The sequence below is a fragment of the Zalophus californianus genome, chromosome 12 (genome assembly GCF_009762305.2).
Source record: "Zalophus californianus isolate mZalCal1 chromosome 12, mZalCal1.pri.v2, whole genome shotgun sequence".
Lineage (NCBI taxonomy): Eukaryota > Metazoa > Chordata > Mammalia > Carnivora > Otariidae > Zalophus > Zalophus californianus.
The window spans coordinates 57,187,174-57,212,077 of NC_045606.1; the positions used below are offsets into that span (position 1 = coordinate 57,187,174).

The following is a 24,904-nucleotide window of genomic DNA, read 5'->3' on the forward strand; positions in this document are numbered from 1 at the left end:
TCAGAGAGGAGACTGCCTATAGGTATGCAGACCAAGCTTAACATTATGAAATTTTTTTCCTGCTGATCTAAGAGAGAGCTTTATTAATGTATAGAATTGAACACACAACATTTGATTGCTCCATAGGTAGGGTCTGCCAACTACTGCCGCCTGTTTTTGCAGATAAAGTTTTGCTGGAACATAGCCATCTGCGTTAGATTACTTAGCATCTGTGGGCTTTCTCACTATAAATTGCAGACTTGAAGTTGTAACAGACGCCGTTTGGCCTGCAAAACCTCAAATATATACTACCTGACCCTTCACAGAAAAAATTTGCCACGCCCCACTCTATAGAATTCTTTGTTTCACAGACATTTTGTATTTTAAATCCATCAGAGCTGTTCTCAGTGGTGGATCTCTCTGGGCATCTCCATTCTCTCCATCTCACTGCCAACCAGCATCCCCCTCCGGCCCGTCATGGCTACTCTGCTTCCCCCCACCCCCAGCATCTGACTCACCAGGGCTCCAACTCTTGCCAGACTCTGCCTGGCCTTCCAGTTTGAGTACCTGTCATCATCCAGCTACCTTGGATTTGCCATGTCTCAAACTCCCAATCCCCAGTGCAGACTGATGTTCACCTTGGTCTGCTCAGCAATGGACAGGAGGGAAGGAGGAGCACAGGTTCATCTTTCAGAGACTGTGGATAGCCAGAGAGATTTGCTCTCAGAGGATTTGGGTGCGAGGCCATGAGAGACATATCTGTTCCAGTATGGAACTTCCAAATCACTGAGTGTTGGTATCTTATTTTTCAGATTGATTGTGTCCTGTGCTGAAGATGTTTCCAGAACAACAGAAAGAGGTATGTCATCACAAATCTGAAAATAAATAATCAATGCATTTTGACTCACTGCAGGTTAGCTCTTCATTCACTAACCATCAGTCTGTGGTAGAGAGTCAAGATACTTCAGGGCATCCTAGAGGAGGGCTAACAAAAGTAAAACACCTGCCCCCCTGCCCCCACCGCCCCCATGCCCCCCATTCCCCAGCATTGGTGTGTCCTCGGCCCTCATTCCTCGGTTCCAGTGACTGAGCTGGCTCTTGGCTCACTCCCACCCGCTCCTTATAAATGTATCTTGTTCCATGACTCAGATTTCTCCAGGCTCTGACTCCCACCCTTCGCTTTGAACAGTCTCCCTCTGGCTTTCTTGGTTTTCTCCTCTGTTGCCTCATACGTGAATCCCCCTACCTCTCGTAACAACCCAGGGGAACTATCCGCCCTTAGTTTCAGTTTTACCTTGCTTATTGCTTCTTAGATCTTTTGGCTTGGTTTCACACAGTTCAGAGAACACTGTCCTTTCCTGAACCCAGCCTGATTGATCTCCCAGGTCTCCAATCTCAGCTTCTGGAGCTTCATCTAACTGGGAAGAGGGTAGGACAATCACCACACCAACCCTTTGCTAAGTGACCCTCTCTTGAAAGTTTTGTTTGTTTGTTTGTTTTTAGAGGGAGAGAGAGAGGTGGGGGGCGGGCAGAGGGAGCGAGAGAATCTTAAGCAGGTTAAGTAGGCTCCATGCTCAGCGAGGAGCCTGACACAGAGCTCTATCTCACGACCCTGAGATCATGACCTGAGCGGAAATCAAGAGTCTGAAGCTTAACCAACTGAGCCACCCAGATGCTCCTTGAAAGTACCCGTTTGTCCTACTCTGCCTACTGTTCCACGCACATTGTCACTAGGTGAGCCTAATGAAACTGCATAGTGGCAGAGGAACTTTTTAGGGAGTATACACACACACACACACACACACACACACACACACACACACACACGTGGCCACATGGTCCTTCGTTTGCCTTGCCCAACTTTAAAGCACTATATACCCCAAAAAATCCATTTCAGGGAATCCTTCCAGAAGCTTCTTTGCTAGATCTCACATCCTTTCTTTCAGCCCTGTCTTTGGGTTCAGATTCTTCTCATTAATCTAACCCACTTCCACTGTTTAATTCCATGTTGGGCTCTGCATTTTCTTTTTTATTATTTTTTGGACTCCCCCATTTTCAAAGACAGTGTTTTGGTTTATTTGTTTTTTAACTTTTTGGGTATAACATATATACAGTAAAATGCATCAAATGCCCTAATCTTACGTGTATAGCTCAGCAGATTATCTCTTATGTGTACACCTGTGTGACCACACTCAGACTGAGGTGCAGATGTTTCCAGCACCCCAGAAGGTACTGTGCATCCCTTTCTAGTCAGTCCCCCTATTTTCCCTATAGCGCTAACCCCATACGATACAAGACTTTTCTCCTGTCTCTGTATTAAATAATACTGGGATCAAGCTGTTTCTTTCAGGAAATGCCTTCCTTCTCTGTGAAGTTGGCCAAACTGCAGGTCCCCACATGACTTCTCTCACTGCTGACACTAATTACAATTTCAAGGGTTCCTCAAACCATCCTCAGTTTTAATAATTTACAAGAAAGACTCACAGAACTCATGGAGACAGCTGTTAGACTCACAGTTATGGTTTATTACAGGGAAAGGACACAAATTAGAACCAGCCAAAAGAAGGGATGCAGAAGTTAGAGTTGGGGAGGGGTCCAAGTCCAAATGTGGAGCTCCAGCTCGTCTTCTCCTTATGGAGTTCCTGGAGTTAAGCTGCCGCCATTGATGTGTAATGATATGCATAGGGGAGCTCAGCAGGGCCTTTGGTATCCAGTTTTTACTGGGGCCCAGTCACAAACTGCCTGTGTGGCTGACTTTTAGTCTCCAGTCCTCCTGGGGTCAGGCTAATATCGTTAGTTTCCAGTTCCTCCAAAGGTTGCAGTTGGTACAGTGTGGTCCTAAAACCCCATCATATTTGCATTGTTGGCCAAAGCCCAGGCTAGCAAAGTTACCCTTGTCAGGCAGGACATGCCAGGGGCCTAGAGATCACCTCCCAGGAGCCAAGGGCAGAGACCAGACCTCCCTCTGGGTGAGGTGAATTCTTTACTACACACCTACATCGGCCTGACGAGAGTGAAGGTGTGTGATCGCCGGCACATTCCAAAGGCACATTTTTTTTTTTTTAAGATTTTATTTATTTATTTGACAGAGAGAGACACAGCAAGAGGGAACACAAGCAGGGTGAGTGGGCGAGGGAGAAGCAGGCTTCCCATGGAGCAGGGAGCCTGACGCAGGGCTCAATTCTAGGACCCTGAAATCATGACCTGAGCCGAAGGCAGATGCCTAACCCACTGAGCCAGCCAGGTGCCGCATCCAAAGGCACATTTTAAAAGTTGTTCTCTTAGGGGGAAAAGACTGCCAATGAAAGCAACAAAGACTTTTTTTTTCCAATTAGAAGAACGTTTATTTAAAATTTTAAAAATTTTTAATTTTCTAAAGTTTTTGCTTAGTTGGCTTAATCACTGGATTTTTATTACAAACTCACTTCAATTAAAAACTATACAAATTTTAACCAACTACATAAATTATTTTATTGACCTTGCAAAAGTCCTTTAAAGATTATTTATTTATTTATTTGATCGGGGGAGCTTAAGTGGGGAGAGGGGCGGAGGGAAAGGAGAGAATCTTAAGCCGCCTCTGTGCTCAGTGTGGAACCCGACCCAGGGCTTGATCTCACGACTCTGAGATCATGACCTGAGCCGAAATCAAGATTCAGACACTTCACTGACTGGAGCCATCCAAGTGCCCCCCCAAAGTCCTTTATTATAAATAATTATATGATAATATTATAACATTAAGGAATTTTAAACTAGAAAGTCCTTCAACTGAAAAGGAAAAAAAGAGAAGAAAGAGATTAAATGTTTGGAAGTTTAGAACTCTGTCAGCAAGAACAAGCATAGTCAGGCTAGGTTCTGGATGTATTGTAATATAGTGCTTTTCAGCACATATCAGCCCATTGTTTACCCGTGGCCAGAGTGATCTTCTGGCGTCTAACACATTGCTCTGAGAACGAAGTCAAAACTCCTAAATGTGGTTTCTAAGGCCCTGTATGATCGGACCCTGCTTCTTTCCCCAGGCTCGCCTTCTGCCTCTCCCTCTCCCCCGATGTGCTTCTCACTTCTTATTCTGGAGCTTGTTCTGCAGATTTGAATGCTTTGTGCACCCTGGGCCCCTGGGCTTTCACAGATGTTTCTCCCACTGCTTGGAATAATCTCTCTTCCCCCAGACTTCACTCCATGTTGACTGGCTAACTCCTCCTTATCCTCAGGCCTCCGCTTAGAAGCCAAGAAGAGGCTTTTCTAAAGAATCAATTTCACAAGGTATTTTTATCTCACCACCTACCCTGTAGTCAGTGCAGTTAGAAGTGGAGGAGGTTTTGGTTAAGCCTTTAAATATCCTAGTGCTTGGTTGATGTTTAGTGGAAATAGCTCAGGTCCCACCTGACTGCATATGTAAGGGCAGAATGTACTATCACTGATTGTTCTAGCATCTAGACCGAGGACGCAATGTGTGTAAAGCACTTTCCACTTAATTAGCAGACTTTACTAATTAATCTTGACATTGGTACATGAATTGAGACCTATTTACCATCCTTGCTTAAAATTCAGACAGCTTAGGAGTGACGTGTTGGTTCCACCTAACTGGTAGCTCCAGCCTAGAAGTTTGGTAAATTTTTTTTTTTTTAATAGATGTGGGGGGTGGGTAACCAAATGGAGTCTCTCTTGCTAAAATAGCTTTATTATTGCAATAAATCTAGAGAGAAGAGAACAGGGAGTGAGAGTCTCCCTTGTTAGTTAAACACGTTCCATTTGCACATTGGCTTGGATTCCCAGGAGAGCAGTATCCAAGCTGATGGATCTTCCCCATAAAAAGGCCTTGGCATTGGGCCATTGTAAAATTAAAATGAATTCAGATTCATTCATGCATGCAACTTTAATTTACAATTAAAATATTATGGTTACATATTTTAATAAGAATAATTAGATGGACCCAACTGAATCAACTCTTCTGTTTAATGAGTCAGAACCCAGAATCCTAATGAAAAGGCAGGTGGCTGTGTCAGGAAACACGTTTCAGGCTGTCTTTCGTGGAGTCAGGCATTTTCATCCTCTTTATATTCCAATGTCCGGAGCAAGCAGTTTGATTTTTTTCTGCGTTGCTAAAGACCCTTGCTTGCTGCCACGTTGAGCTCCTCTTCTGTGATGTGTGAATAAATAGTTCGCTCCTGCTGGACCGTGTTTCATGGGCTCCTACACTCTGGTCCCTCCAAGGCACTGGGTTTGTTCCTCTGCCCCGGGCTCCTGTGGCATGAACGGGGTGGCCCTGCCTATGTGATATGACTGCGAGGGTGGGCTGAAACCCCTTTTGTGTGTGTGGCTCTTGGGGGTGGGATGTATATCTCCCTTGCTGTCCTGGATCACAATGGCCGCATTCTGCCTTGAGAAATTTATACCTTTAGGGTAAGGGTTTTTCTTCCGTGTATACATACTTCACACTGGACAGCAACGACCGGTTATTGACACCTTAGTGGCAGTAAATCCCTCAGCTCTGTGGCAGCAGATATCCTGACTGGAGCCGACGCAGGGGGGGCCCAGGGGAATTCCAGGCACCCTGAGGACCCGGTCGCCCAGGGAGGAGACAGGGCCCTGCAAGGACGGACATGAGGGAAACTTAACAGTTGCATGTTCGGGATACACTTGTGCTGACCCATGGTAACCTTTTGGGCTCACTCTAGGAAAGCATGGTTTTGTTATTGGGAAACTGATTGGAAACTGACTGGGCTGGAACCAATGAATATCATTAAAGAATATCCCATAAGCAAGCCTTCCCCCTGGGTCCTGTGATGCTGGGGACTTGGAAGGACGTAACAAGACAGAGCAGTCTCCTACTCCCTACAATGAATTGTTTTGTTATTCCTTCCTCCTTCCTTCCTTGCCTATGTGATGTGATATTATAATAGGGGAAACTAGATGTAGGGTATATGGAGATTGTTCTGTATATCTCCATCTGTTCTAAAATGAACACTTTTAAAACAAACTACACTGAATTATATCTGCTCACATATAGAGGTTTCTAAAAGATTGTGCAGTAAATAAAGCAAGGTAGAAAACTGTATTTAAATTATGCTCCCATTTGTGTTAAAAAGTATATATATAATATATAACAATATAATATATATAATATGTTATATATAATGGTATATGTAACATAATAAGGTATGTATAATATATAATATATAGCACATGTAATAATATGTATATATAATATAAAATATATATCATATAATATATATGTATAATATAAAAAATATATAAAAGTCCTGGCTTAGATGGGCAAAACACTGGGAGTCCAGTAGGTAGGGGGCTTCATTTTCATGGTGTACTCATCTGTTTTTGAAATTTTTATATATATCTCTCTTTCTTAATTACATACATGTTTTATTTTTATAATAATGAAAAAATCATATTTTTTAAGGTTGATAAGGTTAGTGTTATGTTCATGGCATCAGTCAATGTTGAACAAATGGCTAACATTTCAGATCTATGTTTCTGACTTGCTTTCACTTTCGAGTCCCACATTTTTTTCCCTTTCATAAAGCAGTCTGCTTGGGATGACCCCTCTGCCCTACTTCCCTCCCTTCTTTCCTTTTACTTTCTCTGTTTTTAACTTTTCATTTATGAAATTTTTTTAAAGATTTTATTTATTTATTTGAGAGAGAGAGAATGAGAGATAGAAAGCACGAGAGGGAAGAGGGTCAAAGGGAGAAGCAGACTCCCTGCTGAGCAGGGAACCTGATGTGGGACTCGATCCCGGGACTCCAGGATCATGACCTGAGCCGAAGGCAGTCGCTTAACCAACTGAGCCACCCAGGCGCCCTCATTTATGAAATTTTAAACATACACAAAGCAGAGAGAATAATATAATGAACCCTTATGTACCTAAGAATTCAACAATTAACACATTATTAATTCATGACCAAATTATCCCCCCACCACAATCCATTTCCTCCTGGTCTCAGAGAGTGAATTATTTTGAAACAAATTCTAGACATTGTGTATTTTTATCTGTAAATATTTCAGTATGCTTGTCTAGCAAATGACCCTTCTTAGGAATAAACTATATTATCACACCTTAAATAATTAGCGTTAATTCTTTCATAACATCAAATATTCAGTGTTCAAGTTTTTCTGATTCTTTTGGGGGGGAAGTATATATATTTTGTTGTTCTAATCATGATCCAAATATAGACCACACATTGCATTGGGTTAATATATTGCTTAACGTCTGTTATTCTGCTTTTTTCCCCCTTTGCAATTTGTTGAAGAAACTGCATCTTTTGTTTATAGAGCTATGTTTTCACAAACTGGATTTTGCTGATTGTGTCCTTGTGGTGTAGTTTAACATAGGTTAGCAATTAATTCTTATTGCAAAAGATGAGTTTTTCCCACTGTACTTTTCCTAATGTGTTATGAGATACAAAAGTTACTACTTAATTTTGGATGCTACTTGTGTAAAAAAGCTTGCAACATCATCAACTGTTGTAAGTCATATAAAAGGCAGGTCTAAGTGAATCTCATCCATAGTTACTCCTGAAGTAGTAAAAGCTTTCTTAAAAATCATCATTCAAAACTGCCAGAGCATGGCATTTAAATACCCTCCAGGCTATAAAGTGGCAAGTAACATCCTTTGTAGTATGTCTTTTAGGTGATTTGTCATAACTATTATTAGGAAGTAGGAAGCTTACTTGATACATTCTTTCTGCCTTTCAAGCTTGTTATTTGTAAAGAATGTAGTGTGTAAAATGGGCTAAATTTTAGTTTTAAGATTGTTATGTGGGAGTCCTGAACAGAACCCTGGTGAATAAGCCATTGGTTAAATTCTCCAATTTAGAACCATGCCTAGCACAGACTCAGTGCTGTTTAATTGAATGAATGAATGAGTCCTTAGTTTAAATACATAAGCATGTAAAACATACTTTGGAATAGGGGAAAATAAACGTCCTAAGAAAGTGAACACAAAATGAAACAAGTCTTCATTTGTGTGGTAGAATATTCTCATCAAGGCTCTGAACAATTAATACTCATTAACACCTAGAGGGTCTGATTCATTAGCCCTTGTCCCCCCACTCATATTTCTGTAATCTGAGTAAATATTCTCACGATGAGCGCATAGTTATGTTTACTGTACTATAAAGCTGGGCTACAGTGAAAATTAAAGAAAAACACACACCTATCAAAATGGCTAATACCACCACCAGCAACTGTGGTGGGCCCAGTGGTATCACCCGATGGTGGCGAGCCGCATTTCCTTGAGGGCTAACGACGTGGCGCCACTTTCCATGTGCTTGCTTGCCATCTGTGTGTCCTCCTTGGTGAAACGGCTCTTTGGGTGTTTTATCTGTTTTCTAATTGAATTCGTTTTTTTCTTTAAATGTTGAATTTTGAGGGGTGCCTCGGTGACTCAGTCGGTTAAGCATCTGCCTTCGGCTCAGGACCGAGCCCTGCATGGGGCTCCCTGCTCAGTGGGGAGCCTGCTCCTCCTTCTCCCTCTACCCCTCCCCCCTGCTTGTGTTTTCTTTCTCTCTCTCTCTCTCTCTCTCAAATAAATAAATAAAATTTTTTAAAAAATGTTGAGTTTTGAAAGTTCTATATAGGTTCTAGGTACAAGTCCTTTGAGGATGTGGGATTTGTTCATATTTTCTTCCAGTCTGTCATTTGTCTTTTCAACTTCTTTGTGGGGTCTTTTGCAGGGGAGACTTTTGGTTTTGGTGAGGTCCCATATATCACCATTTCATTATGTGGATTATCCTTTTGGCATCAAGTCTTTGAACTCTTTGTCTAGGCCTAGGTCCCAAACATCTTCTCTTATATTTTTTTCCTGATAGTTTTATGTTTACATTTAAATCTATGATCCATTTTGAGTTAATTTTTGTAGAAGGTGCAAGGCTCAGGTTTAAGGTCATCTTGGGCCTATAGATGTCCAATTGCTGCAGAACCACTTGTTGAAAAGCTGTCTGTCCTTCATTGAATTGTTTTTACACGTTTGTCAATAATCAGTTGGGCATATCTATATGGGTCTGTTTTTTTTTTCTTTTTAAAGATTTTATTTATTTGACAGAGAGAGAACGCACAAGCAGGGGGAGCGGCAGGCAGAGGGAGAGGGAGAGGGAGAAGCAGGCTCCCCACTGAGCAGAGAGCCCAATGCAGGGCCTGATCCCAGGACCCCAGGATCATGACCTGAGCTGAAGGCAGACGCTTAACTGACTGAGCCACCCAGGCGCCCCAATGTATGGGTCTACTTCTGGGTTTTCTGCTCTATTCCATTGGTCTGCATACCTCTTCCAGTACCATATGATCTTGATTACTGTAGCTATCTAGTGAGCCTTGTCATCAGGAAGAGGGATTCTTTTCACTTAGTTCTTTTTCAATATTGTTTTGGCTATTCTAGGGTCCCTTTCCATGTAAATCTTAGAATAAGCTCATCTGTGTCTTCAGACCATCTAACTGGGATTTATACAGGAATTGCATTAAACCTATATAGATCAATTTGGGGAGAATTGATCTCTTTACTGTGTTGAGTCTTTCAGTTCATGAACACAGTATAGACATAGACTTACATAGATATAGACAAAGTATATGCTTCTTTGATTTCTTTCAACTGCATCTTGTGATTTTCAGCATACAGCATCTGCGCACACCCTTTGTTTTTGAAACATCTTTGTAATCAATTGGTTGTTAATTCTTAAACATTTCATGAGGACTGACTATGTGCTAACACTGTGCTTGGGGCTAGAAATATAAAGATGGAATAGAAAGCCTTTGAGAAGTGCATGTTTTTTGAACTGATCTTTTAGCTAATAGCAAAGATGATAATTTTTCCCCTCCAAAATAATACAATACAGTGAAAATGGAAATTATCTGAGATTTATCATTGCTAAAAGAACTGCGAGATATAGTATGTTTGAGAGCACAGATTTTGGAGCAAAGTTTGAGTTTGAAACCTAGCTCAGCCTTTTGGCCATTTGACTTTGGGCCAGTTGCTTAAGCTTTAGAAGCCTTACTTTCCTTATTTGAATAATGGGATGATAATATTATTGACCCGTTAGGATTGTTATAAAGATTAAAGAGAAACATGTAAAACACTTGTCACAGTGCCCTATACAATACACTTATTTTTATTGTTAATTTCATCTCATGTCCAGGCTAAGGAAAAGAAAGAAGACAAGGTAGATGGATAAATGGACAAAGGTTGAACCTGGGGTGGTGGTGGGGGAGGGGGGGAAACAGGGTGTACTGAAATCAAAGAGCAATTATTATAAGAGAACACAGGGAATTAGATTTTTCAAAGAGTCTAGCAGTCTCTCTTCAGAAGCCTTTTTCCACATGGAGAACAGTAGGGATCAGTTAGTTTAAATTTTTAATTCTACTCTGCCTGGCTTCTTCCTTCGTACTAGATATAGTCATTAGGCCCAAGAAGTCATTAAAGTGTTTAATAAGGTTATTAAATTGACTAACTGCTGCTGCTGAAGCAATTTTCATAGGAAATCCATATGATTCTAGGTATGGAACTCGGAGCTGTCCTCTGTGGCTGACAGGCTGTCAACATTCCTTTGAAGGATGGTGGGCAGCATCGTGAGGGATGCGTCTAATTAAGAGATTATAGGTGAACCTTGGCTTCCTGGGTGTGCTATTCATAGCTGGAAGCGCGATGAAACTTCACTAATTCCTACTAATTGTGGGATGGGGGAGGGGAGGCCCATCTGAATTACAGAATATTTTAAAAATAAATGTACTTTTACTACTTTCAAGTACATATTTTAACTCCAACTAGGCAAACAAATTGTTGTCTGGTACAGGTCTTAGGGGACCCAAGTTATTGAAGCTATCAGAATGATTTTCAATTATTTCTATGTAAATAGGTGCTTCTGGAGTTCTTTAGGGTACTCGAAAACAGTTTGTTCTCATAGATCTTAAACATTGCTCATGTAGCCATATGCTGTTAATTGGCACACCCTTAGAGGAAGGGGGTTTGTTAAATTAAGATAAACTTTAGACCAGCTGCTAAATAACTTACCGTTAATTCACGGAGTCCAAGAACCCAAGTGGATGAGGATTTTATTTCAATCGAAGTTTGATCTCTTTTTTTTTTCCTGAAGGCAGTTCATTCATTCCTGCAGGCATTCATTTATTCATTAAGTGATATTAATGGAATGCATTGGCTGTGCCAGGCACTCACGTCCTTCGCTCCCCTGAAGGAGCTCAGCATCCGGTAGAGGAGGCCTGTGGGCATTAGACAGCCCAGTAAGTTGTGGTGAGTAGGGACAGGGCCCAGGTGTGCCCAGAGGCATGAGGGGCTCGGAGGAGGATCAGGTGAATCAGACTGGGTGAATCAGAGGATTGCCAGAGACTGAGCTGCCTTTTGAAAAATGAATTGGAGTTAGCAGAAAATGAAGGCAAGAGGAAATGATGACGAAGAAGAAAGTGCATAGGGGGGTAGGGACAGCAGTCCAGGCAGAGGGAACAATATGTTCAAAGGCACGGAGGCGCAAACTGGCATGTCGTGTAGGGGGACTTTTGTTTAGCCTTTGGAGATGAGTAGAGTAAAAATCATGAAAGGCTATTGTGCTAGCTAAGGAGTCTGAACTTGATCTTGAAGCTTAGGGGGCAGGTTTTGAAGGACTCTTAGCAGGAAAATGACATCACCAGAGGTTTGCTTTGGGGTCATTCTTATCTTAGTGTGGGGGATGAATTGGGTACAGGCCCAGAGATCCACCAGCAGCCCATATGCATTAATGTTGGAAAAGTGGGCCTTGAACCAAAGCAGTAGCAGGGGGAATAGGGTTGTGGGAGTTCAAAGGGGGGTGAATCTTGAGAACTTGGTCAGTGTGGATTTGGGAGGTGAGTCAAAGAGAGAAGTCAGGGGTAACTGGATTTCTGGCGGGTTTGCTGGAAATGAGATGGGGAGCAGGATGGTGTGGCAAGGGTGTGGACTCTGTGCTCCTGGGCCCTCTAGGCAAGAGGCTGGATGTGTATGTGGAGAGATGCCTGGACTGGGACAGAGAGGGAATCCTCAGCCCATGCTGGGTGCTTGAAGCCACATGTTTGGGTGAGATCCTCCTGGAAGTGCAATAGGGTGTGAAGAATAGCAGCCAGGGATGGCCCTCGGGCCACAGCAGTGTTGAAGAGAGTGAGAAAGGAAAAGCTCATCATCCACCAAAGAATAGTGACGTTTAGCGCTCCTACCAAGTTCAAGATTTTCAAGATTGAAAAAAATATTTGGAGTCTTAGCACCATAGTTGACTTTGAGTGCTCATTTAAAATGCATTGCTGTTCTTAGAAGACTGTTTTTTTCCCCAGCAAGGTTTTAGAATATGTATTCAACAGACCCTTCCCTACATAAAGATTAGACTTAATGAGTAATAATAATAGTAGAGTCTGAGAATTCCAGGCCACTGAGATAAAGAAAAGACTTTTTTTACTGTAATTTGTCATTACGCTGTCCATTCCTTCTACAAATATTATGAGGGGCTTGCTCTGAGCAAGTGCTATGAAATCTTTAGGTCAGTCTATATTTTGCTGAAAAATTACAGTTAGAGTGTTTGCTGCTGGGTTCTTAATAGTTTGTACTTTAAAAAATACATACAGTTGGTTTAGTTTAATTGCTTATTGCCAGTGTCTGTGGGAAGGTCTCAATGCTTTGAGTTTATAAGCATTTTCCTTTCTGTGTAATAATACTTTTCATTTATGTAGCACTTAAACACACACACACACACACACACATATAAATATATATATTTAGGGAGAGCACGGGCGGGGGGTGGGGGTGGCGGGGAGGGGCAGAAGAAGAGAGAGAGAATATCTTAAGCAAGTTAAGCAGACTCCTTGCCCAGGGAGGAGCCTGACACAGGGCTTGATCTCACCACCCTGAGATCGTGACCTGAGTGGAAATCAAGAGTATGACGATTGACTGAGCCACCCAGGTGCCCCTACATTCACATAGCACTTAATGAACAACTTCTCAGCATTTTCACCAGTGTTTTATAATTTGATATTCCTAACAAACAGCTGAGATAGGTTGGAACAGGTATTATCCCCATTTTCCAGATGTGGAAACAGAGGCTCAATGAATAAGTTCGTAATTTAGAAAGTGGTAAACCAGCATTTATCCCTAGTCTTGTGACCATAAGTCAGAGCTCTGTCCGTGAAGAGGGACATGTCACTCAAAGCTTACATGTTCACAGTTGAGCAGTAGCAAGCAAATGGGGGGGAAAAAGCCTTGATGTTTTTCAGAACTATTTGTCATTGCTACCATCACCAATGAAAGGTATGTCGAGTGGCCAGGGGGTTTGTGACACTGTAGAAATTGTGGGTTTTATAGTTTTAGTTCAGAATCTTTCTTTTTTTTTTTTTTTAATCACAAGTTTGCGGCACGTTGACAAGTGGGTTTCCTTTTCACTCTTGTCTCATCTGTGTAAAGGCCCGCTATTTCAGTAACGGGTACTTGTCTTGTGCTGTTAATATAGAACATTCAGCCGTCGGAAATATTTAATTTCCCTTTTGGTATATTCAAGAACTCCTGTCTCTCCAGCGGAAAAATGGAGCAGCCAGCACCCTGTGAGGGCGCATGGCTTCCATGTGACCCGATGACTAGGTGCTCTGGCTCGCGGGGTGAGGAAGGGTGGTGCGGGATAACCTTGGCCGCTGTTACCAGCCTTCTGCCTTGCTCAGTGTGGGCCCCGCTGACTTCTCCATTAGGCATATGGTGACCAGGGCCCACATGGCTTTTAGGAGTCCGGGAAAATGTTTTAATTTCTTTTAAAATCGGAAAAACAAAATGCACTTTGAGATCAAAGGAAAGGTTTTATTACATAACATTAATATATTCATCTTCATGTCAGTGTAGTCATAAAGTATGATTTTTAATGTTTTTGTGTGTGGCAGAAAGAGCGCATAAAGGCAAAAGTACCCAGGGCCCAGGAAAGTCAGAAGGCAGCCCTGAGTGTATGTGTGGGTGGGGGATTTGGAAGGATAAATGTGGTCTTCTCTGAACTCTGGTCTTGTCTTCCTAACCTTTTTGCCCTTCTGTTCATTGATTCGCTGATGTCTGGTTCATTCCTTCTAAGAACTCTGGGTGTGTGCAGAGTACTCTGGAGAAATGAGTTACACACACACACACACACGCGCGCGCCGACAGGAGGCCGAGGTAGAATGAGTAAGGCATCGTGCCTGGATTTTCTTCCGGTTTCCATCTCTGAGCGGCTTCTCTTAGACTTTAATGTGCTTTTGAGAAATAATGGCCAAACATGTTTAGAGCATCATTATATTGTTATCTTGTTTTTATTATCCATCTTCTAAATGACTTTAAAAATACGTAATGAAAAGATTTTTAAAGTAAGACTTTGGGAAAGATTAACTCATAATCCCTGGAGACTGAGGCGGGCAGTAGGGCAGAAATCTCAAATTCAAGAACAAAGTGCATGTTGCCTTAGAAGGTGACACTTGATAGGTGGCAGAAGGGAACGTGAACTATTTTTCTTTTTTACTTTAAAAAAAATCCTCTGAAAAATTCTCATTTTATGATCTGTGTAACAGAATGGGAGGTGCTCTGTCCAGAAAACACCATAATCTCTCTTCTGTTTCTGCTCTAGAGCGTTCATAGCCTGCCTCTCAGATGTGCCAAAACAGGGCAGTAAAAAATGCCTAAAATTTCAACTTTGATGCCCCATTTTTTAGACAAAAAGTTTAAATGTTTACAATTAAATTCAATTAGGGGCACCTGGCTGGCTCAGTCCGGTAGAGCATGCAACTCTTGATCTTGGGGTTGTGAGTTTGAGCCCCATGTTGGGTATAGTGATTATTTAAAAATAAAATCTTTAAAAAAAAATCAGGGTGCCTGGCTGGTCCAGTGGGTAGAGCATGCAACTCTCGATCTTGGGGTATTGGGTTTGAGGCCCATGCTGAGTATAGAGGTTACTTAAAAATAAAATCTTTAGGGGCACCTGGGTGGCTCAGTTGGTTAAGTGTCTGACTCTTGATTTTGGCTCAGGTCATGATCTCAGGGTGGGGTGGGGGAAGACTGAGCCCTGGGGGGGTGGAGGGAGGCTCTCTGCACTCAGCAGGGAGTCTGCTTCTCCCTCCCCCTGTGTTCCTCCCTCCCCGCCCCCGCTCATGCTTGCTTTCTCTCGCACACTCTCTCTCTCAAATAAATAAAATCTTTAAATAAAATAATTAAATTCATTTAGCAAATTTATGATCACCACGTGAATAAATTATACTTTAAAATTTATTATGCCAAACATGATCATTGTTGTACATGCTTTCATATTTTTAAACTAAGCTTGTTTAGTAAAGAGCACTTTTTGGAAAGTATTGTGTTTTAAACTTTATCCTGTATTTCCAATTCTTATTATCTTTAAAAAGGAACAAGATTATCTGCCATGAATTTTTTTTAATATTGCTAACTTTTACCCATAACAGGAGGTTATTATGAAAAGGAAATGATTTACTATATAGAAAAATATATTTTAAAAATGGAAAAGTATTGGGTAAAAGGTGTTCATCTTCCTATTAATAAGTTATTGCTGCTTATTCTCATGAAGCTTGGCTGCCTACACAAAGTCGTTTTCATCTCCCATTGCTTGCTTTTCATAGGACCTTTGTTACTCTTATATTTTGTTCTAGGAAGTGATTTAGTTTTCCTGTAGAGAGATAAAGAAAGTAAGAAATGGCTGCTTTTAAGATTTGAGAAAATCTGAACATATTTTTCATGATTAAAAATGGAAAACTCAGTTTTTGAGTACACTTTCTTACTCTCCTATAACCTGTAAGACTACTGAGAAGGGCACCCAGCTTGGTTTTGCATTATTTTAAAAATTCCATTTGTGGCACAGTGCTTTTGGACTTCCTGTGGTGCCTGATTCATTAGATTTACTTCTTGTTTTTTAAAGAATTCACGACCGCAGCTCATTTCAGTTTTGCTTTGGTACCATCGCTCCCCTCTGCTCTTTCCAGCCCTGCTTGTGATTCTGAAACACTTCTCTTTGTTTGTGATGCCCTTACAGGAGTTTGTAAGCGTCTGGGTTCGAGATCCTCGGATTCAAAAAGAGGACTTTTGGCATTCTTATATTGACTATGAGATATGTATTCATGTAAGTATACAGTCAATAGTCTACGTAGATCGTAGTGATTTTTAGATGGTGTACATCTGATGGGACGCTCTGTTCTACCTAAAATTTAAATTTGTAAAAATTTTCCTAACTCGGAGAACTGAATTTGAATGATTACAAGTAATGCCTGTATCTCAAACGAAGTGGTCAGATGGCTCCTAAAGCTGGAAAATTACTCATTTGCGTTCCTTATTGTACCTTTGCTAATATTAATATTTTAATGTTTATTGCCTTCATGTATGAAGGTGTGAATACATCTAAAATTCCCAGTTAAAGAGTATTTATAGCTCATTAATGGTATTTCTTTATGATCTGTTATAGCATATTTCTGGGTAATATATTACCTGATAAATCTTAGGTTTTGAGAGGATATAGAGCTCTCTGGAAAACTGATATGCGGTGGTTTTATATGTAGAATAAGAAAGTAGGAAATGAACATGTGCAATTATTTTGTCTTAGTCCAGATTCTGAGTAATTAATGTAAGTAAGCAACTAGAAATGATGTACTTTATCTGGAAATAATACTTTATTATAATCTTTTGAGTTATGCTGTGTGGTGTGTGGCCTTCTGTGATCATCTGGAACAAGGGTCAGCAAACTTTTGTAAAGAGCCAGGTAGTAAATGTCTTCAGGTTTCTGGGGCATACATTCTCTCTTGAAATTATTCAATTCCTCTGTGGTAGGGTGAAAAGTAGCCATACATGTACATGAATACATGTAACTGTGTTCCAATAAAACTTTAAAACTTTATTTGCAAAGACACGTGTCAGGCTGGATGTGGCCCACAGGTTATGGTTTATTGGCCCCTGATCATGAAGATAGTCACTTTTCCCATCTGATTTAGTCCAGAATTCTCTTGGGAGCATAGAAATAGACTCAGATTTTATCTGTGAGTATATAGGTCAAATGAAGTAAAATTTAGCCACCTTTAATTTTCCATTGTAATAGTTAAATTGGTATATTGGAACCCAAGCATCAGCCATAAAACTTTTCCCCCCTTTCTTCCCTTTTTTTCTTTCCAAGTTCCCTGGCTTAGAAAATAAACTAAAAACTCAGAACTGCTTTTTTTTTTTTTTTTTAAGAACTGCTTTTTTGTTGATTGTGTTGAAGGCCACTGCCAGAGTATGCCTTGTATTTTGATTTTGCTTTGGTTTTACTCATAAAGTCACACCAGATACGCATTCTGTGTGGAAAACTATAACATGAGTATGTAAGACTAAGCATTTGAAAATGAAATGAAATTTAGTTACCTTTTTAAATTCCTCCAAAAAATGTGTGGGCTGTTATCACACTTTATGGTAGATGTGAAATTTAATTATCCTCAGGGAGTTAATGAAAGCATAGATTTTTCTCTGCTACATAAATAGCATGAGGTGAATTCAGAAATGTCTATCTCGAGCCAGAAATGATGGGTTCCACAAAATTATTTGACGGTGTTGTGGCATTTCTCTGAAATGCTAATAAATTGACAATGTATAAATCTTCTGGGCTTGGTAGATAGCAGAAATAAGCAAATAGATTTAGAGGAGCTTAATAAGTTAGTGATCTCAGCATAGTCTGGTCCTAACTGTCCATACCCGTTTATGATTAGGAGTGGATGTGGAGGGGGGCTACTGGAGAGCTTTCGTCAGCCTCACTCAGATTCTAGACCCATAGAGCTTTGCAGGTAGAGAAGCTGGTGGTTAACCCATTTAAACTAACCTCAAGGAGAAATGATACCAGATGACTCTGAAATCTTAGCATTTATTTGGAATTTTAAATTAGTGGACAGTATATACTCTCCTGACCTTGTCCTATAAAGGAAGGACTTACAGATGGGCCAGATGGATTGCCAGTTGACATCCATGTTATTGACATCGACAGTAATTGGGAACAGAGAAATGAAAGGGAGTTGAAATGGACTGAGTCTGTACCTGAGGTGTCAGGAGTCCCTGCAGTGGCCTGGTCGCCTCTGGGGAGAGAGCACCAAGAAGATGTCTGCCCAGGCTTGTTAGGGCATCGTTCTGGTGTAAATGGCCTGCTGTCTTAGTCCCCGAGGGTCACGGTAGGGTGAGGCCCTGGTGTGCTTTGAAATCCACACACGGAATGTTATTGTGCCACAAACTCCATCTGGTGCTTTTTGCTGCCATATTGTCAAAGGTGATGGGGTTTAGACCAATAGCTACTTTGGAGGCAGATGTCTTAACCTCTCTGCCTCCTGAGGTTTTCTGAACTTTATCAAGCTCAGGAGTAGCAGGAACTGTGCCACACGTTTCACAGGAAGAGTTTAAGAACCTGGGCACAAAATCACTTACATTTGCCGAGGAAAAGTACTGCTGGGTGCTTATTAAGTGGCAGAATAATAACAATTTTGAAAGAATATAAACCTTGGGGCAAACAATTTTGTCATTTGGCAATGTAAAGGTTATGAAATACAATTTTGAAATAGAATAGAGATCTCCTTACAAAACCAATAGACAAATTTTTGCCAGTCTTGTTTACACAAAGGAGAAGGGAGAAACACCCATATTTACCAGTCTTGGGTTTACCTGAAGGAGAATCATTGCTGTTTTGCTTAGGATGGGGACTCTGTCATAGGTGGCTTTTTCGAAGTCTGCCTTAAGGTAGCTGGAAGGAAACCAACATCTCCTATCTAATAATAATGTTAATAGAAAACATTTGCTAGGTACTTATGAAATAGGTACGTACTCCTTCATCCCCATTTTATCGTTCAGCAAACTGGAGTTCGAATGACCCTCTCAATGGCAGATCCGGGACTGGCATGTGGTTCCCCACGCAGATGCTTGTCCCTCTGCACCACATGCCTCACTCTACCTTGCACATCCAGTAGAGGAGGATGCTGTTCTCTTGTTTAAAAGTGAGTTCAGGACACCCCAGTGACTCTCTGCACCTGGAGGTCGCAGGATGAAGAGCTCCCCAGCATCTAGACAGACAGCCCAGCCCCAACTTCCCCCTGGGCAGTGTGGGCCCCCCCCATGGGGGCTGGTACGGATGCTGTGGTGGACACAACCTTTCCTCCACATGGTTGGCCCCCAGCCCCCACTCCACGCCTCACCCTCCCTGGGACATCCTGATCACAGCCTCAAACAACCAAGATTACACAGTGGAGAATCGCATCTGGGTGGGCATGTCTGCCTTGATCCTAATGGTTCTTGGGGTGTTGCTGCTTCCGGCTCAGCAGAGTCAGAGAAGACCCCCCATCAAGATGCAGACAGGAGATAAACGTTAAGAGAGAGAAGACCCACCATTCAGTGAGTTAGAACATTGGAAGTAAAACTGATGACACCAATAGGTTCTGGAAGAAAATCTGGGCGTAAGATGGGGAAACAGTCTGATGAGAATGTTCAGCGTATAAACATGGTTTGGGTGCAGGAAAATGTCTGGGTTGATGCTGGTAGCAGCTCTTTTGCAATTGAACTGTGGTAATTTCCCTTCCCTCTACCCCCAAAAAAGTGATTTCAGGATGCCTGGTGATTTGTGTGATCTGTACTGACAGCCATATCAAGGATATGATGGCTTCTTGTGGTGTCTTATCAAGGGCTGTAAGAAGGGGGTCTCTAATTCCCAAAGGCTTCTGCAGCTACACGGATGGATGGATGGTGTTAAAATGGAAGGGATAACCCTGAGTTTTTATTGGTCATTTAGACTTCAGGATTTGTTTCATTTTTATGATTCATCTTTGAAAGCAGCACTAACAGGTGAGGAAGAGTCTACCTCAGGACTCAGGGAAGGGCGGGGTAATGCCTTGCCCCAGGACAACACTGCTCATTGATGTCATCCCATCTGCCTTCAGGGATATTCTGCTGGTGGGTTTTGTGCAAGATGGGAGTCTAGCATAAATGCAGATGTATTTTTGGTTTTTAAAATGCATATGGGTACATATAGTGAGTTAGAGATGTAAGAAAAAACAATTTTTTTCCCCTAAGTGAGGCTTAAATGTTTCTTTTTCTTTAAACAGACCAATAGCATGTGTTTTACCATGAAAACATCCTGTGTGCGAAGAAGATACAGAGAATTTGTGTGGCTGAGGCAGAGACTCCAAAGTAATGCATTGCTGGTGTAAGTGATTTAAATAAGTGATATGGAGGAGACTTTATTATTACATTCAACATTTTAAAATTTGTTGTGCATTAAGATACATAATATATGAAGGATTTTGTAGGCTTTCTTCTTGATTGCAATATACAGCTTTAGTTTTCTGGCTACTGCATCTGAATTCAAAATTTACCACTTGAATTTCCCCAACTCGATGAGTATTGACCGTGAAAGGCCTCAAAAATGTTTAAAAATGTGTTTTTCTTTAAGTTAATGAATTTTCTCATAGCCTTATTATATAACTATAATATATATGCCATATAATACACATACAACTATGTGATAGTTACACGATAACTCTCACACATAATTTGCTTTCACTTTGAGGGATTTCTGTCACTAAACCACCTTGATTTGATGATTAAAAAAATTTTTTTTTTCTTTCTCATAAGACAACTGCCAGAACTTCCATCTAAAAACCTGTTTTTTCAACATGAATAATCGCCAGCATGTAGATCAGCGTCGTCAGGGTTTGGAAGATTTCCTGAGAAAGTAAGTGCACAGAAACTCTTGTGGCCAGACAGGAGTTGTGAGCAAAGTGCTTTGCAAGAGTCGAATGTCCTATAATTATGTCGGGGAGAAGATCACCATTCTGAAGTGCTGATGATGATAATCTTGGAGGTGCCGGGCTCAGTAGTTCATTTCCTATATAAGAGCTCCATCTTGTGGCTCACATCATATGGTGCACATCCGGGACCACATCTTCTAGAAGGAAAACAATGAGCTAATTGAGTCAGATAATAAATCTGCGCACAGTCCCTGAAGCTATAAAGCAGAGCCAAATTACCTGGGAGTTGAGCTGACAAAAGTAAAATTTGCCAGGAGGCAAATGTGCTTTATTAAAAAGGTACTTCTTAAAAACTGTCTTTATTTACAACATTTAGGACTGACAGACCCAAATCAGCTCCACGATGGGCTGCTAGTGAATACTTTCCTGGGCTCTTCTAAAGAAAGAGTTTAACTGTACTCTCTGGAGGGCATGTTTGTTTATAAGGGAGTAGTTATTGGTGTTTGAATAGTTTGGGTTATTAACTCTGGATTGCTTGGTGATGGCATACTGCAGTTAAAGTGACTTGAATTTGCACTACTGTAATTTCTTTTTTTCCACTCTGGAATGCTAGAATACCCATCCCATGAAACAGCACATTGTTTGTACTCAGACACTGAGGCCACATCTTGGCTCTGCTACTTATTGGCTGGGGGCTTGGGCAAGTCTTAAACGTCCTCTGTGCTTGCATTTTACCGTCCATTAAATGGGGTTAATAATGGTAGGAACTTTGTAAAGTTGTTGAGAGGATTAAGTGAGTTAATGAAGGTAAAGCACTCACATCAGTCTGGCATGTAATGTGTGGTCTTGGCCATTATTATTTTAATCCACTTAGACATGAAATAGCTTTGAGCTAATTTTTCCAACTTCCTATTTTATAGATTAGGAAATAGGCCGAGTCATGGGACTACTAGTTAGTGGCAGGGCCCAGTTTCCTAAGCTCCCTTTCTTTTTCTACTGACTTCAGGATCTGAAGTAATCTCCCTTGGAGTTCACTACGTGGGCCCTTACAGCTAGCCTGAAATAATATACTGCCTTCTCCCCATATGGCTCACTCATAAAGGGTTTGGATATTAAGTATGCACATGAATATTAATATTTATTTCCATTAGGTTGATATAGTGTCTTTCCTGGGAAGGGGTCATGGAGACATCCGAAACATCCAAGATTATAAATTGAGGGAGGGCCAGAAAGGAAAAAAGCCAGAGGAATAAAAATGACAAGAGACCAGAAGCACCCATTATGTGAGCCAAGGCCTCAGGGACTGTTACAGTGGTATTCTTTTGGATCTCACAGGCGTGACAGAACAAAGGCCTGGTCAGGTTTTTTCTGCCCATTCCCTTTGGAGACAGCTCTGATCTTAATTGTTGTCTCTCCGAGACCCAGGTGGCTGATGGTGTCTCCCTTAAGATGTGGCCCATGAGTCCAAGTTTGCTGAGCGGCCTGTCAGTGCAGATGCAGCTCGGGGAAGCCACAGACTGGCCGTTGGCAGTGAGGCCTGGACGGGGACAGCCAAATCCTACAGTCCCTGTCAGCCCTGGGAAGCTGCTTTTCTTCTGTAGAGATGTCTCTTTATTGGAGGTCGAAGGACGGCATGTGTCTCTGTATTTATATCGGGAGTTCGGCATGGGGCGTGTGTTTTTGACCAGGAATCACTTCACTGTTTTGAAAACGACCTTTCCTTCCACAGTTGATCTACCAAGTTCATGACTGAGTGAGGTCGCTCGGCTGCAGGGCAGGCAGGCTGGTGCTCCGTTATTTCTGCATACTGTGCCATTTGGCTGCTTGCTGATTGCATCTGATGCGGACAACCTAGCGGAAGGGATCCTGGAGATGAAGCTTGAGGAGCTAGGTTCCGGGTCTCCCAGGAATCACAGCTCCTAAATTTTTTCTGGCGATCTGACCTTGGAAAAGTCCCTTAATTCTTGTGTGTCTCAGTTTGCTATAAAGAGTGCGATCATGTAACACAGGCACTGCTTGACCTCATTGGTTGTGTCATTAAGACGATGCATTGGAAAGGACTCTGCAAACCTATTTGTTAAGTGTCTACTCCGGGCCAGGCTGGGTCCTGGGGAAATAGGACTGCACGCAATGGACACACATCCTTACCCTCTTGAAGCTTCCATTCTCGTGGGAAAGTACTCTGTCCATATCAGGGGATAGCTAAGTTTGTTGAAATTGGACCTGGATGATCACCTAGAAGTCCACTCACGCAGCAGACACCGAGTTCCCTTGTATTTTCATTTGTCCCACTATAGTATGTGAACATCAGTCTCCAAGCTGATGGGTTTCACAGTAAAGATGACAGCTGGTGCTTCCGCATGGTTTGAACCTGAAGGAAGCAAGGAGTCTATCCTACCACACGGTTGGATTCAGGCCTGGCCTAAATGGCCTAAACACTGTGGCCCCTCCGGATCCTCCTCACCCTCCATTCTGTGCCCCTCACATTCTGGTGCATGGCGCTCCTGTTCTTTGCCCAGTTTGTGTAGAAGTAACAACCTCGCAGGTCTTTGCCCCTGGCATCCCCTCAACCCAAGCCCACTTGGGGAGGCTGGACGCGGCATTGCAGCTCAGCCTGGCTCGGCGCTGGGTCCTAATCCCAGCGTGACACCCCCCGAGGCCCCACTGGCTGCCCGGTAAGGAAGGTCATTATCATTATCAATAGCCTGCACTTCTTTTTTTTTTTTTTGTAGAGCACTTTTAGGAACTTGAGACAGAAGACACCCCAGCATTAAAATGTGAAATATGCTTGTGCTGTAGGTTTTTAGCATGTATTTCTAAAATCTGTTTTTTTATGGAGGTTTTGAAGTTTCGAACCGAGAACACTATGTATGTTCAAACTCTTTGAAACCAAAATGCTGCTGTCTCTGCACATATGTGTGTTTATAAGTATAAACTTAGAAGTTTAGAATTTGTTTTTTCACCTTGAGGTGAAATTATACATCTTTAATAACAAAGTACATATCCAGGCCAGTCTTTATAAAGGAACTGAGAACTTGTTTCTTTGACTAAGTGCCAAATAATAGGTTATGCCATTTATTGAACACTTGCTCTGTGTTTAGCTTTTTACATGTTCTATCTCTGTTCCTACGGTATTATTAGGAATTGGGTATCATCTTGATTATATACACAAGGAAATTATAGGAAAGGTGGAAGCATCATATTAATTCCCAGAACTGGCAAGTTCATAATTACTAGAACTCTTAAAGCTAGCTAAATTTGGTCAGTATGATTGTGACATTTTTCAAATGTATTCATTTTCTCTCCATCTTGGCTATAATCACACTTTTGGATTTTTCCACCCCCGGCTAATTATAAATTGTAAGTCACTTCTACTAATAGTTACGGAAAAAGAAAGTTATGGGTTAAAATAATAAACTGTTGGTAAGTCACCAGCTATAAACATGGCCGTCCTACTAATTTATGTTTGATTCATACCGCGAATGGGAGCCAGCTTTTCCTTCTTTACTGAATTCATCCTGTTACTATAACTAAATGCACCTTACAGTGTAGACTTTTGTATTACAGTTTTGTATTTCTTAAAAATTTAAGGAATATTATAGTTTTTTACAAAAGGATACCACGGAAACCCTAGTTTTACACACACACTCACACACACACTTTTTTTTATAAATCTTTGCGTTCAATAGAGGGCACCATAGCACAGATCATGAATGTCTTCAGTGAAGATTTGTAGGTCTTATTTTTTTTTTTCTCATGGTAAAGAGGTAAACAGGCTGAATTAATTTTTTTTCCCTACATCCCACTGCTAACCTTCCACACTCTGTACATATGTGTATATATCATTATATTGGGTTCAGTAGACAGGGCATCCTTAGTTAGGATTCAGTGGTTTTGCATAGCTGTATATTGTTCCCAACTGAACCAGTATATAATACACCTAATACAATCATGTTGAGGAAAACCAGATTTTCATCTGTGTCCAATTCAAGGGAAAAACAGGATTTGCTTTGTTTAGTTTAAAGTTGTTTTTGAGAAAAGGAATAACTTTGGGCTCATGTTGTAAATATCTTTTCAGACATTTCTTTAAAATTCTAGAGGCTGTTTTTTGGTTCATTTATAAAGGCTTGAAAATTATATACATTTATTTTTATGGAGCCTGATAAAGATGACATTTTATTGACCGTTTTACAAAGTACTCTTTGTATCAAGCTTG

The 24,904-nt window shown here is 41.3% G+C and overlaps 1 protein-coding gene across 1 annotated transcript in view; it reads left to right on the plus strand.

Moving 5' to 3' along the window:
- Positions 1-24,904, plus strand: part of SNX10 (sorting nexin 10) — a 66,814-nt gene that overhangs the window by 36,877 nt on the left and 5,033 nt on the right. Inside the window, 6 exon segments of the mRNA XM_035723358.1 lie at positions 792-838; positions 3,069-3,100; positions 15,981-16,067; positions 20,044-20,144; positions 20,573-20,603; positions 20,605-20,672. Coding sequence (XP_035579251.1) covers positions 792-838; positions 3,069-3,100; positions 15,981-16,067; positions 20,044-20,144; positions 20,573-20,603; positions 20,605-20,672 — 366 coding nt within the window.